Raw genomic sequence first — 24810 nt, forward strand, 5'->3', positions numbered from 1 at the left:
ACAGCTCAAGTATTACCACAGATAAAGAGCTAAAGTATTACTGCAGGTGAAGAGGCTGGTGTTACTGTAGATAAGCAGCTGGAGTATTACTGTAGATAAGCAGCTAAAGTATTATTGCAGATAAATAGCTGGAGCATTACCACAATTGTATTCAAACATCTAGACTATTACTGCACTCATATTTATACTGCTAAAGTGTTAGTGCAGATGAACAGACTAGACTATTAAAGCAGCTTCCATGGACATAAAGAAGTAGTGTAGCTACTCCACTTACACACCCTTCACAGACACACAGACTCAGTGTAGCTACTCCACGATAGGGTTTTAGAGGTTGAGCAGTTAAGTCCACTGATGCATGTGAATCAAAGATATGGAGGAAAAACAGTCCCTGAACACTCAGAGCTGGAGCAATGTTAAGCATGCACGCTCACAGCTCAGTCAATGTTGTGCCTGGATACTCAGAGCGCAGCCAATCCCACGCAGTGGCACTCACGGCTCAGCCAATAGTGAGCGTGATTACTCACAGCTTGATCAATCTCCTCCACCTAAGCGTTGAAACAATGAACGTGGTGCGTGGATACTGCACCCCAACCCCACCCCCATTTTATGCAGAAAATGGAGGCTGAATACTGGGCCCTGAGCTGAGACATGAGACACGCATCCTGTGTGGATACTCTGCAATGTGGGAGCGGGTTTGCTGTGGCTTTGCCGGAACCTCATTGGCCGTGGGACTGATTGAGTATCATGTTGCTCCGGTACAGGTCATCATTTATAATGCATCAGGCTCTCTCCGGTCTCTGGGGGTCTCTATGAGAGGACTGAGGCATACACCGCACTCTGATGTATTCACACCTCTGCACCTGTGCTCATTTAGGGATCGACGACACTTCCCTCTCGACCTGATCACAGCAGAGGGAAAACAGACGACTTGTCGCTACAGTACAGAGGACTTGTTTATACAGTAAAACACGTCCACCCCCGTCCACGGCCCTCACCCATCCCCCGTCACACACACAGACACAGTGTCTCTCGCTCTTTCTCCAAAGGCAGAGTGCAGCGTGAAACAGCAGACACACCCCGTGCTGCATTGCAGAGGCCCCAGTCTCCACTGCTGTGCTGAACGTCTCAGTCTCTGTGGATGAGAAAGGACTGGTGTGCGTATGTGTGTGCGTGCGTGCTCATGCACGTGTGCGTGCAAGCGTGCATGTGTGCGTGTGTGTGTGTAAGTGAACGTGTGTGCACACATGTCTGTTTTAATGATGGTTTGTCTTTTTGTTGTGTGTGTGTGTGTGTGTGTTGATCACAGCTTTGTGGGCTCTTGCTCAGCCTTCAAAGAGACAGATTTAAAGCCTAGAGCAGGTAATTAAAGCCTCTTCATCCACGCACAGACAGTGAAGTCCCAGGAATCGATTGTACACATAAACCTGCCCCTCTTACACTCACCCTGTCAGAGTGAAACAGGACTGCAACACGGAGGAAAAGCCAGAGAGGAGCAGACACACACAAACAGCAGGGGAGCCTCGATTCTGAACCGGATTTTATGCTTTTAGATGAACGTGAGAGCCAAGGAAAAAACAGAGGGACAAACAGATGTAGCGATGGAAAGAGTGTGAAAGGAAGAGTGGAAACAACGGTGAGATGGAGAGGGAGAGAAGCAGGGGGACAGTGAGAAGGAGGGAGAGAGGGGGGAGGGGGAGAGAGGGGAGTCTCATTAAAGGCCTCAATCCACCTTGGAGGACACAGAGGTGACTAAAAGCAGATAGCTGAAATCCCACACCCCCTCTTTCCCTTTCTTTCTCTCCCTCTCTCTTTTTCTTTGGCTCTCTTGCTTTCTCTCTCCATCAGTCTGTTATGACACACAGACAGACATGCACACACACATGCCCATGTCCCCATGCACACATTTGCATACGCACACACACACACACACACAGCTTAGTGTAGCAGGATTCATTGACTTAATGACCTCTTCCCTCTGTAAGACCTGCTGTTTGAGACCATGTGTTTGAGGGTGGCCTACCCTATAGATGGCAATCCATATAATGCATTTTTTACTGTCACATTTCATAAACTCCTCTAGAGTTAATATGTAAATACTAGATTGTTCCTGGAGTGATGCTTTGTTATATCCAGCCCTGTACCCAAGCCCAGACCCCAGTGCCATACTCAAACCTATACCTAACCCCCATATCTCACCCATGATTCTGGTGTGCTGACTCTTCAGTACAGCCTTTCTTTTTCACCACTCTTCAGGCTTAGATAACAGCCACACATTATAAACAGCTCTGTTTCCCAGACTGGCCCATGTGAGTTTAGTGGGTTGTTTGGTACAGAGCTGCTTTTAAAATGAGGTCAAGCTTCAGGACACTGTCTGATGGAATGGCGGAGTGTTAACCTTGAAGGGCAGCTGAGAGGGGGGTGCAAACCTCCCTCCCCCCGCCCCCCCGACAGACGGATGCACTGCCTCTGGGGACGGACCCCAGGGCGTGGCTGTCATGTACCGCGCTGATCTCTGCACTCGTCTCGCCAGCCTGCGGGAATCAAAGACAAACTCGCCACATCCCCGCTCTCTCTCTCCCCCAACTCAAGGTCAGGCGTCTGCCAGAATAAGAGCACAGATCAGGTCAGGTTCTTGTCAAAATAAGAGCGCAGATTGGGTCAGGCTCCTGTCAAAATAAGAGCAGAGATTGGGTCAGGTGTCGTGCCAGAATAAGAGCACAGATGAGGTCAGGCTTCTGCCAGAATAAGAGCACAGATTCTTAATCTGTTCTGCTGTCCATTTTCCAACACAGCGGGTTTTGGGCAGAAGGTGCAGGCATGACAGAATGCATCTTTTCTGTGTGCCAGTACTCAGTTCATCAGCACCAGGTTTACTGTACATCTCATTTCTGTGGCCCCCCCACCTCAGTTGGTCACGATGCACAGCTGTGGGTGCTATGCATAGCTGTGGGTCCTGGGGACTTGCTCGCACAGATTGTTCTTGCTTGCACTTGCTTGTCACTGGTTGTTCATTAAGGAGGAGAATGTGGGACTGTGTAATCACAGAGAAAAACCCATGTTTAAATGCCTCTAATAGCCTTGGCCCCCTACCATCTACAACAGATATATACTTCCACACTGTTTGACTGAAGCTACCCTGCTGTTAAAACAAGCACACACACACGCACACACACACACACACACACACACTCACCAACAGTTTCTCTCTCTGCTCTGTCCAGTTTCAACATGAAGACACCTGCTCTGCTTGGGCAGTGAGGAGAAAGGGGGGGGGTGGTAGGGGGGAGGGAGGCAGTGTTTGGGAGATTGGGAGACTGGGGACGGGGGGACGGGGGGACGGGGGACGGGGGGGGGATAAAACCATGCATATGGCACACAGGATCCGTCACCAGGCCCACATTCACAGCCCTGCAGAAACACAGTGACTAAAGAGCCCAGCCTGAAAAGCAGGCCGCCCAGCTGTGCTAATGCGCCCCAGCAAACAGAAAGTAGGACACATAAAAAACACTGCAGTCCTTCAAGGAAGAGGCTGCAGCTCAGAGCAGCTTCAGCGCTGAGGAAGGAGACAGGCCTGGAGCCTCAGCACCACACCCACTCCCACTCATGCTCCACATCATTTCATCAGTACGCTTTACAATATCTGTATGACATGTATAACACGCACATGTGTCTGTGTGTTACAGATTTATGTCACACATGTATGAGGCATGTGTAACAGTTGTAACACGTGTGTATGGTTTGAACATAATATTTGTAACATGTGTGACATGTGAAAGCACATGTGATGCTTATCTAACATGTATGTAACGTGTGTAACATGATGCTTGTGTAAGCCGCGTGCGAGACGTGTAACGTGTGTGATGCACGTTGTGTCTTGCAGCTCGGTGCATATGGAGGAGTCGTCAGTGATGCAGGGCGCTCAGGGGGTCCTGGTGCAGAACTGGCCCACGGTGTCCAGCGCGGCCGCAGGTAAGACCTGGGGAGGGAGGGGTCTGACAGGCTGTCTCCCCCTGCTCACTGGCTGATCAGGGTAGCTCTGCACAGCTTGAGCTGTGCTCTCATTGGCTCATGCGGCAGAATCCCTTAGAGAGAGCCAATGAGTTTTGGCTGGCTGGGAGGAGATCAGAGGCGCACCTCTGGCTGTATCTGAAAAAAAAAAATCTTTCATCACAAGTGTCGTTTAACAAGTGTGTCATCAGTTTACTGCTGATAGGAGTCTAAGTATTTGAAACAGAAGGGAAGGTAATAAGTAGAAGTGTTTTATTCTAAATATGCACCCAGAGCATTCCGCTGCAAATCTGATTTAAGAACGTTACATTGAACTAAAGGCTTTCCGTGGGTTTCTTTGAACCAATGGAGGTGTCCTTGTAACAGTCCACAGCATGGAAATCAACACTCAGCTGTGAGAGGCAGGCGCTCTAATGCTTTGGACATCAATGTTCATTCTCTGTGCAGTCTTGCATGTTAGCGTCTCCTTTTGAAAGCAACGTACTCCACTGTGCACTGCGTTTCTTTCTGTCTTTGTGAGAGGGAGGGACAAGAGTGTGAAGTTGAAGATGATGATGGTAATGATGACGAAGGAGTTTAATCAGCCTACACATGTTGGGGATGGACATGGGGGTGGAGCATGAGTGACAGGTGGGGCACCTGAAGATGTGATCATGGAGATGTGGAGGGATGACGCTGAGGTTTGAAAGGATAGAAAAGCATGAGAAGGAAGAGAATACAGGCAATTGGCTGCCTATAGACAACAAGATACCCCTAAAGACTGCACACACTTCAGACACCCAGAATGGGAAATATGCATGAAGATAGCACACACTTCAGAAACCCAGAATTGGAAATATCCCATAAAGACAGCACAGACTTCAGATAGCCCAACCGGGAAACTGGCAGCACAGTCTTTATTTACCGGCAAAACATTCTGATGCAGGGCAGCTTACGTCACTGAGAGAGCTGGATGTTTACTAAACCAAGCGTTTTGCTCGAGGACACAGCAGCTCTGCTCCACCAGGACGTCACACCTACAGCCTTTTGCTCCTGGGTTACCTTTGCACATAACGGCCACTTAGTTGGCATGTTATGTTATATTGGCGGAGAAAATGCTGCTGCCCACGCTCAGACCCCCAGACGCTCATCAGACCAGATTGTGGCCTAAATTAGATTGCGGGGGCTGAGCCTGAACTGTCGCGCTGATGCTATCTCCTGCTTGGTCCCGCTGGGGCAGCGGCCTCTGTGTCCCCTCAGCCAGGCTGCAAGGGGGCCAAGTCATTCACTCCACACTTTACAGTCTCACTCTTCCATACAACCCGGGCCACGCCGCTGGCATTAAACCCATAATGACAGAACCCAGCATCCAAGCATCACCGTGGAGACCGTCTCCAAGGTTGAAGCCTGCATAGTATAGCCTGTCTCCTGCTTCCTCTGATTGGCTCCTTGTCCATATCTGTAGCATGCTTTAATTAATTGGGTCAGTGCCTTAGTTAGATGGGTCTCGTGTTTAGCGCTCTGTGGAGGTTAGTATAAATGCAGCGTGGAAAATGGGCTCAGATCTTAAATGACCAAATTGCTGCCGCAATAAGACAGTTCATGGAGACTGGTGTGAGGGGTGTTCACTGCTATTCCGTCTTGGGCAGACCATTTGAAACGTCCGGTTCAGAGGTCAGAGTTTGTGGTATAATCAACGACTTTGCCACCTTAGCCATCCCTCGACTCAGACCCCTCATTTGTCCAGAGTGATAAGAGCAGAGCATAGATTGATTTTCTGTTCCATTAGAGGAGCCCGAGTGACGGATTGGAGTGATATTACCAATGCTGCTCAGGGGGGGCGGGGCTGGGGGTGGGGGGGGGGGGGGCATTCTCAGACCATTAACTGGAGGGAAGGGTGGAATACAGTCATGTTGAAATTAAAATACCAAATGAAATGGATCAGACAAGTAATCTGTGGATCTCTGACTCTGAAACAGTGCACCAGTCAGTCACGCACTGCAGCTCTGGAGAGTCTGAGCTGGCTGGAGGCTGTGGGGAACAGAGAGAGAGAGAGGGAGAGAGGGGGGGGGGGGGGGTACAGAGGGAGCGACAGGGGTAGAGAGAGAGAGGGAGATCCACCATTTCCAGGCCCAGGAGAATGCCCTTATCTGTAGAGGTGTAAATGCCTGAACAGACTCCCAGTTTTACTTTATTAATAAATGAACATCTTTGGACAAAACTGCCCTCAAAGCATGGCAACTGCTCCTGAAATTGCCCTAAGCATCACATTCTTAAAAATGGAGCTCTTGCAAAGCCTGCATCTGTACTCTGAATATTTAGCTAAAACTCACCTCACAGCCAAATTACTGTGCATCCCAAAAACAATAGACCTAATAATTCCACACACAGCCCACTAAGCTGTACAATCTAATGCAGTCCTACAGATGAGCTGAGGACAGCATACAGGATTCCCAGAATGCAACAGAAGGCAACGGAAATCCAGGCACTTGAGCCATTATAAGACACAATTTTTCTCATTTACTGACCCCCACTGCACTGCAGGGGAAACTTAGCGGCCCATATTCAAAAACCAAAAGCATTTACAGAATCATCTTTAATTTGAAATTTGAAAATGAATGTAACTTTATTGCCTTTTCAGGAATTTGTCATGGTTCATTACTCAAAAATCACACAGAAGCAAATCTACTGAAAAAAAAAATCAGGGAGCCACAAAGACACAAGATAGAGGAAAATGGGTGGATAAAGATTAAGAGAACAAAAACAAATAGCATATTGAAATATGTATTATTTCCTGAGATATAATTCAATCTTGCGTTGAAGTAATACATTTAGAATCACCATTAGAAGCTAAGGAATAGGCAGCAAATAAAGGAAATTACAAGGTTACAGGCAGGCAGAAGGCTGGGATTTTAAAATGGGTATAAATGAATATACATGGAGGGTGGCAATATTAATGTCATACAGTCCCTTCACAGAGGGAGGTGACATTAATGCCATACAGTCTCTTTACACAGGGAGGTTATATTAATGACTGTGGCTGTTTGCATATGCTCCTGTGCAGCTCTGATTGGTCTCTGCGGTGTCGGTGAGAAGCAGCCATCGCTGGCTTTCCAGATGACATGGGGCTTTTGCTCTAATGCAAAAGGTGGTTTAGCGTTCGGTGGTAACAGCGATTATTGTCTGCGTAAAGGATTGTGACCCACATTCTGGTGCTAAATCAAGTGAGAGTGCGAGCTGTGCATATGTGCAGTCGGGAGCTGTGCAGACTCGTCCTTCCTGGGCTTTCTTTCACCCTTGCAAGTGGTAAAATATGCAAGGAGCAGGTTGAGCCTTTATTAGCTGGCACATTATTTCAAGCATGAAACATACTCTTAATGGATGGTCTTTCTCTGTAGGGGTCACCTTTCCCTCTATCTGTGCCAGAGCTGCCTTCCTCTTGATTACTTTGGGCATTTCGGGTGGACTTTGTGGAGGCCACACCCATAAGGCAGGACCTCCCTGGAAGGACCTGCCCCTCCCTGGAAGGACCTGCCCCTGTTGAAAACACAGAGATATGTGTACCAAAAAAATGCTAAACAGTGCAGGCAAGGCAGATTTGATCATAACCTGAAGAGACAAAAAATGCTGAAATTCTAGATGGATGTCAAGCCCCAAAGATACAATTTACAGCACTAAGAACCATAGAGCTAAACTCTGCCTGCCCTCAGCCAGCTGGCACTGGAGCACGCTAATTCCCTAACCCAAACCAGTCGACACTGCTGGCTGGGCTACCTCCACACACCGGCCCCTCTTTCAACATTCCTGCCCCATGTCCATTTTGTGTGTGTGTGTGTGTTAGTGTCTTGGAGGGAATACAGGTTTAGAGGTATATAGAGAGAGATCCTTTGTCTTCCAGAATCAAACAGAATTCCACGTGGGAAATAGAAATGTAATTTTTGTCAGACTTATACATACCATTAATACTGCTTGGTTAATTTGTTGTGTATTTTCAGTGAATATTGTTTGTGGCGGTTTGTATAAATGATATTTAAATGCAATAAAGAGTTGATCTGAATGGAGGGAGACAGAGAGTCGACAGATAGTGTAAGACAGACAGAGAGAAAGAAGGGAGTGGCAGGAAAGACATGCAGCAAAAATGAGAGGGAGTGAGAAAGGGAGAACAGAGAGGGAGTGAGGGGGAGAATGAGGGGGAGAGAAAGAGAGAGAGGGACTTGGCAGGTCCCTGTGGCTGTGCTGTTGCTAGGGGAACGCTGTTTGACTTGTTTCCAGGGGAACGCTGTTTGCAGCAGCATTAGTCTCCATCAGCAGCATCGCCTGGCTCTGGGTGAGGAGCAGTGGAGGAGGCGGTTTCCACGGCAACTATTCATACCCTGAACAGAATGTGGAGGGGGAAGGGGGGGGTGACCTACATGTGGGCGTGTGCTGCTCAGTGAAGGACACGGATTGGGCTGTCGGCTCTCAGGTGTCAGGTGTCACATTCCGTCTTTTAGGGTGCCAGGTGTTAGATGCTTGGTTCAGGTGGCGAACATCAGCAGGTGATGTGACACGGGGGCAGGTATCGGCAGCACATCCAAAGGGGTGACCCACTCTCCTACAGGAGAACATCTCTCACGAGGTGTGTCCTAGAGATCCACATCGCAGGAAATCTGTCTCACAGTGTAAAGATCCATCTCACAGAACATGGGCAGAAAGCTCAGAGCCAATAAGCAGTCAGTGCTTACAGAGGCTGTTATGTAAGGTTCAAGGGTAAAGCCATGTTGTAGGTGGCCAGTCAGGTCGTCAGCGTTTGCACCGTGCAACCACGCCACTGTGTCACCGTGCGTGTAAACGTCTTGGAACATTCTGGAGCAGCAAGTGGCCCGTGCTGCTGCCGGCCCGGGACAGTGACACGCACTGTCACGCTGCCATGTCCCCGCTCCGTGCCCTGCTCGCGCGGCTATAAATAGCAGCCCCACTGCAGGCCGTGGAGTTGCACCAATTTCTCACACTTCTGACAGCAGCGCTGAGCGGCGGGCCGAGGCACGGAGCCTGTGAGCGGCGTGTTCCCGCCGCCGGGCCCGGCCCCGACATCAGCCACGGGCGTCACGCGTGACACATCCCTGGACAAAGACGGACACTTAAATAAACGGGTTTTTCACGAGATGCAAGGTGTGAAAACCAGAGAGGGAGACACACAGACTGCAGTGGGCGGTGAGTCAGACAGAGCCACAGTGCTGCAGGAGCGGAGGCAACGCCGCAGTGGCAGTCAGTAAGGCAACAGGGAGTCAGTGGGTGACTCACGACTGGGGCATTATGAATAATAATAGCTGTGATACTAATAATGATAGAGACGAAGGCCCTTTTCCATAAACTGTGCTGGTGAGGCAGCTCCCTCCCTGCAGTTTCTCCTGGATGAGCGCGGATCTGAGGATCTGGGTAATGTGGCCCCTTCCTCCTCCCCTGGGTTGCATAACCAGAGCAGTGTCAGGCTGAAGATCCATCAGGAGAACATGCATAATTCAGAGCTCCACCTCCAGCTCCGGCTCCGGCTCCAGCTCCAGCTCCACCTCCAGCCGGAATCACCATCACCGCACTCTAGAATAATGTTAAAACCCTGTCAACAGCCGCGGCGCTCTGCTTAACGCAAACTCTCAGTGAAAGGGCAGGCAGAGACAGTCGCCCGTGCTCTGCAACAGGGATCAGCCAATCAAGTAAAAGCTCTGAATGTCTATCTGCACTGGGCGCCTTTCTTTGTTAACACCCTGACAGGAGAGGGAGAGAGAGGAGGGTGAGGTGAGAGAGGAAGACAGAGTGAGAGAGAGAGAGAGCGAGAGAGAGAGCGAGAGAGAGAGAGAGAGAGAGAGAGAGAGAGAGAGAGAGAGAGAAACAACCCCAGACTGAATGAAGCCCTACAGACGACGCTGTTGGTGTAGACTGCCCTTTACCTCCTCTTGTCTCCATTCCCCTGCCTTTCTTCCCCCTCCCACTCACTCTCTGTTTCTCATTCTCTCTGTCTTCCTCCCTTTTTACCCATCTCTCACTCCCTGTGTTTCTGCTCCTCAAAGGGGGGATAAAAATAACACCGGCAGCATGGAGCAGCCAGTTTTGACCTCAGATGGAATAAGTTTGTCTATAAACAGAAACTGTAAAATATCTTAAGAAGATGGAGCCTTTTATTTTGTCACTAAATCAGAATGTGGAACAACAGAAGCTTTCGAACATGTGTGGTTTTGATCAGTTTGTTTCTGATGGCATTTAAGGGCATATAACAGAATCCACATAATGCTTTCATCTGTTATGAAACCAGGGGCAGGATCTCAGTTCAGAGATGCATAAATTAAGCAAATGTTTGCTGTCATAACTGTCTCCAGTTTTAGTGCATCTTCATCTGCCCTCTTGACAGTTTGCTGCATGCAAGGCTCCAGCAGAACAGCATAGTTCACTGCATCATCATAATCATCATTTAAATGGTTTGCAAAGTAAGCCGTCTCCCATAAACAGATGAGCTCAGAATAGCCCACTCTCCCACTGACGTCTGGAGATTTATAAAGCAGATTTATAATGCTGTGCCCTCATTGGGGTGGATGTCCCCACCCTGCTCCTGACTAACCTGACCTTTTCAGGACAATTGAATCCACAATCCGAACAAGTGCTCCTGCAGTGTGTGTGTGTGTGTGTGTGTGTGTGTGTGTGTGTGTGTCCGTGTGTGTCCAGTATAAATGTGGGTGAAAGAGAGAGGTAGGGAGATGGAGACAGAGAGAGAGAGAGACAGAGACAGAGAGAGAGAGAGAGAGAGAGAGAGAGAGAGAGAGAAAGATTGGGGTTAGAGCGGGGTGGGTGTGCTTCCCAGCAGAGGGAGGATGTGGGAATAACTCTGCTCACAGCTGGTGGCAGCCGGATAAATCCACAGTACCTGGACTTAGCCATGTCACTGCAGCCCTGTGAACTGACACAGAAACACAGGCTGGCCTCCTTTCCTGCTGGTCAGGACCACATATTAAAATAGGTTCTTGAGCTCCTTTAAAATGAATGAATAGATGAAGTAATAAACAGATTCTCCTTTCAGGGCTACAGCAGGATAAAACAGGGAAAGTAGGTCAGGGCTGCAGGAAACTAAAATGTTTACAGAGGCTGTGATGTGCTAAGCTGTTTCAGACAGCTGTGCTAGGTAAAAATGTTCTGTGTGAGACAGTGTTGTGTTGGGTGAGACTGTGCTATGCTGTGTTGGGTGAGACTGTGCTGTGGTGAGTGAGACTGTGTTGTGCGGTGTTAAGTCCTACTGCTGTAGTAGAATTTTGCTGCATGGAAAGGTTGACCCCAGTATGTGACTGCTACATTCATGCAGGGTCCCTCGCCCTTACCTGTTGGGCTGGTTAGGGTCATTGTGTGTGTCACATAATGACCCTAACCTGGCCTGTGTTCTGTGTCTCGCTGCCCTGGTGTTTTATGAGTTGGAGGAACACTGGTATGACCTGTTCAGCCCCATCTCTACCAATTGCCAAGTGCGTATCAACCAATCAGACAGTATCTCACTCTCACATTCTCACAGCAGACAGTGAGTGCATATCAGCCAATCAGATGCTGTCTCTCAGTCTCACAGCTGGCATTGAGTGAATATCAACCAATCAGAGGCTGTGACTCACATTTCAGGTGGCTTTAAGAGCATGTCTCCAGCTGGGAGGGGGAAGGAGTCTTTATATCAAATAATAAAAATGCAGATGCCTCCAATGACACAAACAGTCTTAGACAGAGCGTGGTGGCTGCTGAATAATGGACACCGCCTCCCCACCCCCCCCCCCAGAATAGCACCCTGCAGTATTTAATGCTAAGGGCTTACAATTTTAATACAGCAGATTAAGGCAACATTTAGCATACACTACAAACTTGAGTGCCAAAGTGTCAAAGAAGTGATGTATTTATTCTGAGATCTTATGCACCCTTGTATTAAACCCCCTCTCCTCAGCTTCAGAGCTAGCCAATCACATCCCTGCATCACCTTTACCTATCATCTGCAGTCTGGGAATGTGTTGTGCTACAAAGAGGGACACAGACATTAAGATAGCTACAGTGACGTGGCTTAGTCCAGGCACCTGTGTATGTGAATGTATGAATGTCTGTGTTTTTAGATTTTATATTCAGCATAAAAAACTCTTCCAAAGTGGATGGTCTGACATTTGTTCAGTGTATTAACTTTACATATACTCATGCCGAAATTGATATAGTATGTTCATATGCTGTATGAAATGTGTATTTTATCACATATTAACTGAATTTAATAGTCACCAACAACTAATGAAAAAAATACTCCTGGTAAGAGGCACATAAATGCAATTAAATAAAATAAATGCAAGACCCATTACAGTTTTTTCTCAATTGTTTACACACTATAACTTGTGCTATGAACTCGATGAGCAAGATTTTAAGTTCGTGTGCAAAAAGAACTTTTGAAATTTTTTTCAAACCTACAAACACATTTTGCTTATTTTCACAAAATCTCTTGTATTCACATGGAAAACACTGTTAATCAAAATGCTACACTTATGTTATCAATTGGACAGACTTGGTCCTGACACTAGATATTTTAATTATTCAATGAATAATCAGAGCTTTAGCAAAAATAAAATTAATATTTGACCTGGATGCCATCCCTATTCCTCAGGAATACATTTTTTTATTGATGAGGCTGCATTCATTTTGACTAAGTGAAGGAAACATGGGAGGGAAATCATAGGCCAATGTTCTATCGTGTCCCTGGCCAGTGTGGGGTAAGTAATATAATACAGAAAATACTATATGCAGCTACTGGAAGGGTCCTCCATTGCCCTGCCACACCAGGTCCCTACAGCTCTTTGCATCTTCTCATGTTTCTTGGTTCTCTCCGTAATGGACTAATTTCCACCTGATTAGATGGGGAAAGATGGGGCAGAACAGCCCATGTAGATTGTCTTTGGCGCAATACAAGTTACCACTGAGCTGCTCTGGTCTGCAGCTGCTTAGATTGAAACATTCGCTCTTCTTTTCTAGACCTCTGTCCAGAGTCCCCTTTCCCCAGCCCAACAGAGGAGTTTTTTTCTCGGCATGGCAGTGAAAGGTGTGATCAAATCCCCCGTGACTCCAAGCAATGGAGGAGGCATGTGGGGATACACCAGCAGAGACATGCAAGGGGTGGCTGCGTCATTCTAGACGATATTTCCCTCACTGCCAGGGAAAACATCGCTTGTGATGTTGATGGTAATCTGGCCTGACAAAGAAGGGAGACAGGACCCTGAATGATTTCTTTTCCTGTTTCCCAGTACTTTATATACTCCTGTTTCTCTTTCTCCTTTTTTGTGTTGATCTGCAAAAATACCTACTGTACTACAATTACGAAAATTAAAACCTCATTGTTTTGTGCTTTTTATATTTGAGTTGGACTTTACACTGTAATTTGAGGAAATGTGTCATTTAATTACTTCCAACACATACCCAGCATTTACAGTTGTGAGTGGAGTACTTTGGCCAGGGAAAGGTGTGCTGCAGGCAGCAGGTACATGGGAATCCACCTCTGTACTACAGGCTCAACTGGCCGCCCCCCCCCCCTCTGAGCCTGCTGGGGGGCATCTTGCTGTGTGTGATCCCCATGTAGCCACTGTTTGTGGTGCGATGCCTGGAAACCTGTGTTTTTTTCTGTGATATTAGATTACAGCAGCATGCTGAGAGCCAGTCATCTGCAGTTGCTAATGCCTGTGCTTCCCCTGCCTTTGAGACAGTCGCCCTTTCATGTCTGACCCCTCTGGTTTACCCACAGTCCTCTGCTCTGCCCGTGAGCGTCTAATGTGACTCTGCTGCCTCCCTCCTTCATTTGATTCGCAGCTTATCAGTGCTGTTGTGCAGCGCATCAGAGCCTGAGTATCAGAGAGGGAAAGGCCGCTAGTAATACCATTAAAAGCAGGGGAATGAGGGGAGACACACAACCGCCTTATCTGCCTTCTGCCTGAGTCCCTGAAACGGAGGGATGCTGTACCGAGTCTCAGCTACATTTTCAGTTTATGAATCTATGAGGAAATTTTACTTAGCCTTATTCTTGAGGGCGTAAGTGATGTTTATTTAGAGTTGAGGGATTTAGAGTTGAGGGTGTTGCTGTTGGTAATATTGCATGTTATGGCTGATTTTGGGACAGTTGTGAAGAAAATTGAAAGAGAAGAGATGTGCTGGTGTGTGTATGTGTGTGCGTGTGTGTGTGTGTGCGTGCGTGCGTGCGTGCGTGCGTGCGTGCGTGCGTGCGTGCGTGCGTGCGTGCGTGTGTGTGTGTGCGTGTGTGTGTGTGCGTGTGTGTGTGTGTGTGCGTGTGTGTGTGTGCGTGTGTGTGTGTGTGTGTTGTTTGTGTGAGCATTCATTACTGTACTTGCTCTAGCTGGCCCACATGGCAATGTATTCTTACCTTTGCTTTGCTTTGACATGCCGTCTCTCTCTCCCCCTTCCTCCCTCTTTCCCCCACCCTGGCCTCTCTCTCCTGCAGACGCGGAGGGCGGGGAGGTGTCCCCCCCGGTGGGCGCCGGCATTAACAGCAACAGCTGGCACTTCCGCTACGGCCCCCCGCAGCACCTGAAACCGGGCGAGGTGCCAGAGGCCTTCATCATCCCGGGGTCTCCCGCCATCATCTCCATCCGCCAGGACCAGGGCGGAGACGACAAGAGCGACTTCATCACCTTCGGGAAGAAGGAGGAGGCCAAGAAGAAGAAGAAGAAGAAGAAGGGGAAGGACAAGAAGGAGAAAGGGAAGGAGGACGGAGAGGAGTAGGGAGGGAAGAGCCTTTAACACAGAGCTACCAACGACAGTATAAAGCCCAAACCAACCCCAGGAGAGCCTCTCTGCTGTCCTGTGCCACCAGCGCGTCAGTTGAACAAAATCAATGAAAATCACGTTATTCCACGAAATGAGGTCCTCCTTGCATGCCTCCACTGTCCTGAGCCACCCAGTTTAAAGTGTTATTTTCCTCTCACCTCTTCCGTAAGGAGAGGCTGTTGATAGCACTTTAATGCTGGCATCAGAGAATGGAGTTGGTCACTGAAATTGACCCACTGCTAGTTTCCCTCATTTGTCAAGAGGAGTTCTGGCTCCAAAAGCAAAACAGAAACCCAAGGCCATGAGTGTGCCACAGAGAGACACACTCATGCAGCCTGGCTCCCAGCCAGGATCACATGCAAGACTCTAATTGGCCCAGTGTCTATGTCCTGGCCATGCCCAGTCCAAAACAAGCCGTCAGGCTGGATGCTGGATGTGATTTTGATGTCACTGGTGCCACTCCCCTAACCGTGCCCCCGTTCGTAGCACTCAGGAAGAGGGAGGCTCTCCCACAGATGTGAGCAGTGTTGGCATCTCTGTCTTACTCCCTCCCTCTCTTCTGCTCTCTCACTCGCAATCATCACCACCCAGCTCAGACAACCTGGGGAACTGGCTTTTGCAAATTCACATTTTGTTTCAGAAAAAGCAAAGAAAAAAAAAAGAAATGTAACTCTGCCAGATATGGCAGTTGAGATGAGCCAGCATTTTTAGGCAGCCACTTCTGTCCTCTGTCCTCTGCCTGACAGCTTTGAGGGGCTGGGAGGGTCGATGTATGGACAACAGTGTCCTCACACACGCACACATACACAGCTGAACACGGTCACATACAATCACACACTCTTTCTCTTACATATATGCATATGCACTCACACACACATCTTTCATTCTCTCTCTCTTTCTCTCTCTCTCTCTCTCTCTCTCTCCCTCTCTCTCACACACACACATACACACACACAGACACTCACACATACACACACAGGTGAAGACAGCTTAGCAGTGTGTCAGACTGAGTTCCAGTGCAGGATGGTGATGGGAGTAGGTGGAAAACGCCTGGAACAATGTTGCCCTCCTCTTTGTTTCAGCTCATGCCTGATACCCTCGCTCTCTTTCTCCATTTTTGATGGTCGCTCAACTCATGCCTGATTCCCTCGCTTTCTTTCTCCATGTTCGATGGTCGTCCTCCTTTGCCAGCTCGTTGGCTTCTGGTGTTTGTGCCGTGTGATGGGCTCCCATGAGGCTGCGCTACAGCCGTGCGTTTCCTGGTCTCTTTGTATTGCGATCGGCTCGGCTGCTTTCCCGTTTGAGGGGGAAGAAAGCCCAGCCTGGCCTCAGCTTCATCTGAACATAGAGCTCTTTTTCTTCTGCTCCTCACAGAGACTGAGTCCCAGGGTGTTCTGCTCACAACCTATATTGAACACCCGAAGAACACTGAGCAGGACTGTACAAGGAACCTGTTTCAACTCAACGTAGGCAGCGTAAAGCCAAAACAGATCATCTTAACCCAGGCCAGGCAGTATAAAGGAAAGACAGTTAGTTAATACACTTATGTACGATACTGTAAAGGGCTTACTGAATGATTTGGTAAGAGGAAAGAGGGAGTGATAGAGATGGAGGAAAGAGATATAGGGAGGGATAGGGCGAGAGAGAGACAGAAAGGAGAGAGAGAGAGATGCTTTATGCTGTACTCTGTGATTATTCCCTTTTATGTGTGCAAACAGAGAAAATGGACTCATAATTCCCCTTGATCTGAAGGAGAACCTTACAAGCTATTTGTGATGCTTTGATTATTTGGTTATATGCTGAAGAAAAGAATTGTGTGTGTATTAGTTAACTGTAAAGTCTTTCATAGTTGGAGAACAACAACAGACGTGGACTTTGGGATTCAGTGTTCGGGGGTTTACTTATTTTACACACACCCAGCTCTGTCCGCTATAATCTGTCCCACTTCTCCCCTAACTGACCAATCAGAAAAAGCAGAGGAGTGATGTCATCACCGCTATTGGTTGTGCACCTGCCCCCACCACATTCTCCAGCGCTGTGGTTCTGTGCTGTCAGATCACAAAGTGACTGTTTGCATGTTATAATCAGAAGATACAGATACAATATATAGAGATTATGTATATATAGATAGTTATGTTCATGATTTTTTCTTCCATTAACCACGCACTGAGAAACATACACTCTCTGCTGATCAACATAGTCCACATCCCGAGGAATCGTTCTGCTTTCCTCTTGTCAACGTAAACTTTGACTGACCTTCTACATAAATGTAATGCTGTAGTGTGATGCTCTCAAATGCAATTTTACTTTTTATTTTATGACTCTTTATGACTTTTGAGAATTAATAAGAACCTTTCGTTTTTGTTAGGCTTTGAAATGATGATCTAAATAACACTGTAATGTGAAACCGAATCATGTATGCGCTTATAAGAAGACCTCTTTCCCAAAACCCCTTTGAGAAAAAAAGAAAAAAAAAAATGAACCAAAAAAAATTTCAAAGAAGGAAAAATGGCAAAAAAAGGTGTGTGTATTCTCTGCTTGTGTCGTAATGTTCTGCAGTTCAATATAAATGGCTCTAAACTGTTGACTCTGACAGTGCAGGTCTATCCTATTAACTTTTGTACACCTGCTCATCTGTGTACCGGTGAATTAGTGATTTTTTATTTCATTTTATTTTATGGATACTGGTAACGTGCTGTTTATAAATCACCAATAAAGTTTTCTTTCTTAAATATGTGAAGGGCTGTCAGACTAGTGGTGTATATAACACACACACACACACACACACACACGTGCACGTGTGCATACACACAAACACACCAATACACAGACATCTCATTTATTTGTGACTTTATTTTTACAAATTCAAATCACATTTTTAATGCTCTTGGCTACAGAAAGCAGGTGAGAGACAGGAGAGGCCATTTGCTGTAGATTGCTCTGACTGGTAAGGTTAGTCATTTGGCCTCCCTGTCAGTAGTCATAGCTGAGATTCAGGAAAAGCCATAGGCGGCAGCTTTCAGCAGGGTGAATACCAGACTCCCAGCCTATGCTGTTCAGCTCAGTTAGAGGAATTTCCGCTCTGTCCAATGAATCTTCAGGACCTTTCTTTTGCACTCTCTCTCCGCTTACCGATTGGCCCATATACCCAACAGCATCACCTAATGTCAAGTGATACTGAGATTCACTTTATTCACTGAATAAAGGATGCTTCTGCTGGCCTGCACAATCCTAAATCAGTAGCTTCTGACCAACTGTACCTCCAGTGCTGTGGTGCCAGCAGTCTGCCTGCAGCTGGAGACTCTGCTGTTAACTCTTCTTTGTTTCACCTGGATTCCGTGGGTGAGCTGGAGAAGTTTCAAGGCTTCAGGTAAAACATGCACTGTCTCTCATAGCCCTCTCTCCATCCCTGAGTCCTGGAGGTAGTTTCCATGGCAACAGTGCTGAAATGGAGAGTGTGAAGCTATGGGTGTGTTAAGCATCTCCCAGCAACGGTCCTTTCATCACCTTGTGTCTGTAACATTCTATGTGTTTCAGGATAATTTATACAGGAAAATTAAGCATTTACTTTCAGCTTAAACCATATCTTCCAAACTAGATATGCAAATATACTTCAGAACAGTTTTCCTTCTGAAATAGTAGTCCAGTGAACAAGCAGAAATTTAAGGGCAAAGCGTCAACCATGGGTTCATTTAAGAAAGAGGGGTTTAATTTAGCATTTCCCCCCAAATTTGGTAAACACATTTATTCATTCTGATTGTTTCTGATAATGTCCACTAGTAGGGAAGGTGTGATTCTGACTTTATTGTGGCTCCTCTTTTCTCTGCACTGCTACATTGTAAAGCCATAGGACACATAGTTTGTGATGTACTTGAGGTCATGTATTCTAAGTAGACACATTTCATGTCATTTTCACCCCAACACTTACAAATAAGGCAATTCCGTTATTTCCATAAGCTACTCTATCACTCTGGCTGCAAGTCTGAGTGCATTGCTCCTTCAATGCCAAATCTTACTCTTTTTTTAGAATTAATTTATTTATCAAATAACTCATTAGTATATAATCAATTCATTTCAGTTGAGCAGATAAGCAAATATGTTTGAATGTCTTTAGCAATATTTGCAGAAAAAACATTTATTCATTTGTTTTTTATTATTTGTACTGTAAACTGTTTGCCATTGTAACTCAAAGTGTAATTAACATAGAAGAGGTCTGGACCTCCACAAGAGAGATCCAAACCCGCATCCTATTTGTACAATTAAACTGTACTCATCAATGGCATTACAAGTTGTGCTAAAGGCAACTTTCCTACCAGCTCCACAGGCAGCAAGGCTAGCTAACCTCAGGGAGCGATGTCACCACGAAACCTCTCTACTACCTGCTTTATGCTAGACTCACACAACTTGTTAGTTACTTTCAGCCTCAAACTGCATCTGGGTGATACAGATTCCTCCCCATGGCTGGAGGAAGAAGCAAAGATGTGATTTCTGCTTAAGCCTTCTGCTCTTGCATTGATGAGGACCCAGCTGAAGGGCCCCAGTGTCCATGTGCCAGGCTTTAGTGTTCATTGTTCTGCAGAGCTGTGATGAAAAGTCAATAGCAGGCATGTACCATCAGGTGCACACATGGGTGACTCGACACATGCAGATATATATGAAATGAATCTGAAGGTGTGCTTGACTGGAGGCAGGTACGTGTGCATGTGGCCTTGCAGTGCCCCTTGTGCAGTAAAGTCACCCCAAGGTCACCTATGGTACAATTTCCTAAAACTGATCACTGCAATTGCTGATTACAGGGGCCAGATTCATAGTCAATTCATTTGGTCCACTTCAGATTGTTCATTGCTGTATTCTGCAACAGAATGGTGATTCACAGTTACACACTGTATCCTGTACAGAAGTACACTGTGTAACAGCACAGTCCTTCACAGCAACACACTGTATATCAGCACAGTCCCGCACAGTGAGAGGGTGGCATGGCCCATGTCGGAGTCCCACTAACTTTGCAGGTCGAGACTTCAACCCAAAAGGTTCAGCTGGCTGACCCTCAGCTGACCCCATGGCTCCAGGGCGTTCGCTGGGCATGAGACCCACAGAGAGAACAAGTGAGAGGGAGCGAGAGACACAGAAAGAGGTGAAGAGAGCGGCAGAAGGAGAGCGAGAGAGGGAGGGGGAAATAATAGCTGCAATCAATCAAACTGTAATCAGCTTGTCTGTCAGGAAATGAGCCGGGCAAGAAATGAGGGAAAATTAAATGATGAGCAAACAAGTGGGATATCAACATCAGGGAGAGAGAGACAGAGCAAGGAGGGAGAGAAATAGAGGCAGAGCAGGGCAGTGCACCGAAGATTTGAAGGGCACCGTCATTAAGATACTGGAATATGCAGGAGTTGATTAGCCCAGTAATTCACTGCTGCCCAGAGGCAGAGCTGGACACCAGTTTCATTACACTAAGAGGAAAAGCCTCTTGGCTCCTCTCTCTCCCCATGTCCCTCAGGAAACTCAGGCCTAAATTGGTCCAGATGGTTGGCCTTGGATGGGATGGGGTGGAGTGTGATGCGTGGGCTCAGGGTGGATTGGGATAGTATGTGAAACGTGGGGTCAGGCCTGTGATCTCTGGCCAGTGGCTTAAACATCAAGCCGAAAACATGGTCGCTACTTCAATGAACAAATGTAAACAGAAAAAAATATATACATAGCGGTGAGACAATATTGGAGAGGTTCAGAATGTCAGCAGGGCCATTTGCAGGTGTTTGGTGCAGTCCCCCTCCATCCCGGAGTGCAACGAGGTCTTTTGATATGCTGGAGTCCAGTCTAGAAAACCCAGATCAGCAATCAGGGCAGCACCATCAGAAACAGCCTTGAACACACCCACAACACAGAATATAGAACGGGACTATTTCTGATGCAGGGGGATGCGTTTAAAAGTGATGCATTCACAAAGCCTCAAAGAAGGGGAAAATATCCGACCATCTGATGTGTTTCTCATACAGATCAGCAGTTATTACATCTTCCAGGGCACTGTATTACAGATGCCAGAAACTGGAGGTGTAGTATCTTCTCAGTAAGACTGTGTCAATACTTTTCATTGATCAAACCTTGGCCTCAGCTGTATACAGAAAAAAAACAAAACATTTTATCAATTCAGTCTCACTGATCAACCGAACTAAACACAAAGCTTTTAAAAAGGTAGTTTCTCACCGTACTTCCATGTGGTCTGAACTGCTTTTTAAATATACAAACAGATAAACTGGAATTACCACTAATAATCACTAATAATAGGGTCACTCTGGCAAAGTTTTGGAAGTGGAAAGGCCATACCCTGAGGTTCAGAGACCTGCATGTTTCTTTGTTAAATGAATATAGTCTTTCAGTGGATTCAGCAGATCAGTGAATGCAGCACTCCTAACTCTAGGCAGTGGTACCTTGCATTCACTAGTAATCCTTTCTGTGCTATGGCTGAATCAGGTCCCTACTGCTTTGCTTTGGGCTCTGAATCAGTTTAGCTTTGCTGGTCCAAAAGTGCCAAATGACACACCTGAAAGCGTGACATTTAGAGGAAATGATCTCCCTGAAAAGCGGTGGGCTATAGGAAATACATTTTCAACACAAGTCATATCCTGTGTGAACACTGCGTGCTTACATGTGTGCATGTGTTTTAGATGGCCCGTTTCATCAATTTAATTTCAAACGAGAAAAAAAGTACAAAACATTTGCATTTTATAAATTTAACAAAAGGCGAGAAAACGCATAGACAAGAATATGAAGTTCAATAGATACATTAAGGTATCCGCATTGTAATATTTACTAGACGTAGTGCAGACTGAGGCTTTGGAAAGAAACTACGTGCCATTTTCTGTCCAGCAGTTTGAAATGCACGCTTTCGTGTTAAATCAATAAAATCTGAATGTTACGCATAATCTCCAATCATCGAAAAAATGAAATGAGATTTGCCACCACCATAAAGAAAACGTATTGTGTCGTGTTATATTATTATTATTATTATTATTTTCATTTCCCGTATTTCCCGTCTCCTCCCTTTCTCACCAGCCTCCTCGGCGTCTCCGTTTTCGGAGACTTCAATTCCCATAATGCACAATACCATAGCAGTTTTCTTCCTGATGGCGTGCAATAGTGCCCCATTGAATCAGGAATGGGGACAGAAACGCAGACAACGAGTAAAAAAGGTGAGTGTTGTTTGGCTCGTGGAATCTAGCGTCCCAGATGCCATGAGCGAAAACGAAGACACGGGTGACAGGTCAAGCTTTGTGGAAATCAAACACCTTCATTAATACGACATTAATTATCTGCGAGAGTAAAGCTGAGGTGTCTGAGAGAGTTGCCTCTGTGCAATTTCTTTTTCTGAAGCGCTGGTATATTTAAAGTAAAATAAGAATATAAAATACGAATTGGTTCAATTCGGTTTTTGAGTCTCCTTTGGAACACAAGCCCTGCTCTTTTCAGTAACGTCACATAAACGTCATGTTCGGTTTTTCTTCATTACGACTGACAGACTCAGCGTCTCACCGTGCTGTGGTGCGACTGTTGCACTCTTCACTTTTGCTCTGAGCGTCCATCACAGTTTGCAATAAACCTTTTAAGATTCAGTTATAACATTATCTTTTTTCCTAATTAGACGTGAAGGCAACATGTCTCTGCATTACATGTAGGCAGGTGGTAATATCTTGCATACAGCCTTGCCTCTGCAGCCAGACGCATGAAAAACCTGATTAAAACTAAATGATGAACTTAACTTTGCCCATAACATCAGAACAGGGATGCACCACAAATGTTTAACCATTATGTTTATATTAACAGGAATGCTATCATTTTACATCAAAAATGTTACTATGTCACCTCTATTGAATCAGAGATGCTAATGTAGAGGTAGCACAGCAAGACACCAAAGCTTTACAAACAAGAACTGTGGTTTTACCCTTCTACACAGTATTGAATTCAAACTTATTAGTCCTCATACTTATTTGTCCTCTTTGCAGTTCAGTTTGCTGTCTGTGTCAATATAGTATTAAGTATCCTGCCCTACATTTCCCATGGCTTCACTTCAGAACAATGCCCACTTATAATCAGAAGGGTTTATCAAAAGTGTGTGCTGATATTGAACTGATCTTGCATTGAATATATGCTATTTCTCAGTTTTAAGTCCCCTGACTATCTACTAGAGGCCTAGTGGAGAGGACAGGCTATAGGTTGGTACCTCTGTACCACCATCTCAGACTGGAATGTTCAATCACTTATATCAGAGCACTATACTGGGATTGGCACCATTTTAGAATGAAGTGTTAAATCTATTACAGTGTAGGATTAGAGTACTGCACTATGATCAACACCATCTTAAACTGGAGAGTTAAATTTATCAGAGCAGAATCAGTGTACTATGCTGACATCAGACCCAGCCCATGGAGTTGTAAAGTGCATCCATCTGAACAGAGGGGATTATTGGAAGGCACTGATTGATGTAGCCTTGTTTTAATGCACTGTGAGATGAGTGTCAAATTGCATTTAATTTAAATAAGTTTCAGCTGTATGTATTTTGACAGGCCCCATTGTTGATGGAACTCTCCTTTCAAGACCAATAATGTGGGGAAGGAGTCAGGATGGAGATTTTCTGAGGTAGACAGGCGGAGAGGGCATATGTTTCAGGGTACCTGTTACCACAGATGTTTTACTTTAGGAGTCAATCAACAGAGAGAAGCTCTTCTAGGTTGAATCTCTACATGATTTATTATTATTATTTTTGGGAGATTTTCCCTGGACCTGCACTATGCCTAAGCAGCCATCAGGCAGGCCAGCTTATTTCTAAAATCCCATTTGCGCCCCCTGGAGGATGGACTCAGCATGTAAGTGTTTCTTAAAACATGATAGTGTGGTATCACTCTGCAGCCTGGAGTCTGTTTTCTTCTCCTGTTTTACTTGTTTGAGCTTCTCCCTCTTTGATTTCGAGCCCCTGCCTCATTCAGTTCCTTATGCTTGGAAACACTATGATGCATCTTGGATAGGATGTATTTGCTCACAGGTCAAACAGGTAACTTTCTTTTCCATGTTTCTGTATCCCACTCTATCTCCACAGTGACACTGCTCACAGTTATTGTGCACTTATGTACACTATCATTAACAAGGGCCTTGGGCTGCTTTTGGGCAGAGCAATGATAATAATTTCGATATCAGTAATAACATTCCTCTATGTAGCATGTGCAACATGTGTGTCTGATCATCTTATATATGTATTGCAGAAAAGCCACAGAAAACTAAGTGTTTAAAAAATTCTTCTTCTTCTTTTTATTATTGTTGTTGTTGTTGTTGTTGTTGTTATTAATTATTATAATAATAGTTTTCCCACCACCACCACTACTACTACTACTACTACTACTACTACTACTACAACTACTACTACTACTACTACTAATAATAATAATAATAATAATAATAATAATAATAATTATAAATGTATTTAATGTAATGTACTAAATGCATTACATTCATTTCATTACATTACATTCATATGTTACAATGATTTAGCAGATGTAGTGGTATAATGAATGTTATGCAATAATACAATATCATAGGCTTATTAACGTTTTCAGTGCACTCTGCAACGTTGTATTTATTTAAGACTTCCGTTAACATTAAAGTGGACACAGGCTAATTAACCCCATTAAGTTAAATCTTTTTCGTAATCTAACAAGCAGAAGTCCCTTTCACCAAAGCCATTTTTTATTTGTATTATCTTCTAAACACATTTATTTATTAAAAAGCCTGTAGGACTTAGAAACAATGTTGTGGATTGCGTGTGTTTGTTTTTGTCGCCCACACAAGTGGATTTAATTATTTATGAATAATAAAACCTGTTTAAAAATATTTGAATCCGAGTTTATTGCAAGGCCATGTTTGAATTTATTATTATATCAAAATGTATCAGTACGATTTTAATTGAGATGCCAAGGTTAGCCGAGCCTTCAGTGGCTTCAGCTCCATGCTGACGTCACAATAAGCGACTTG

The 24810-nt window shown here is 45.6% G+C and overlaps 1 protein-coding gene across 16 annotated transcripts in view; it reads left to right on the forward strand.

The window, feature by feature from the left end:
- LOC118774924 (protocadherin alpha-C2-like) overlaps positions 1 to 15637 on the forward strand; it is a 150740-nt gene extending 135103 nt beyond the window's left edge. For all 16 annotated transcript variants that reach the window (XM_036524529.1, XM_036524532.1, XM_036524544.1 and 13 more), the window contains exons 3-4: positions 3881 to 3969; positions 14468 to 15637. In XM_036524529.1, the coding sequence (XP_036380422.1) occupies positions 3881 to 3969; positions 14468 to 14748 (370 nt within the window). In that variant the 3' untranslated portion in view covers positions 14749 to 15637. The remainder of the gene's footprint in view (positions 1 to 3880; positions 3970 to 14467) is intronic.
- Positions 15638 to 24810: the final 9173 nt, after the last annotated feature.

This window comes from Megalops cyprinoides, chromosome 3, assembly GCF_013368585.1.
Source record: "Megalops cyprinoides isolate fMegCyp1 chromosome 3, fMegCyp1.pri, whole genome shotgun sequence".
In the NCBI taxonomy this organism is placed as follows: domain Eukaryota; kingdom Metazoa; phylum Chordata; class Actinopteri; order Elopiformes; family Megalopidae; genus Megalops; species Megalops cyprinoides.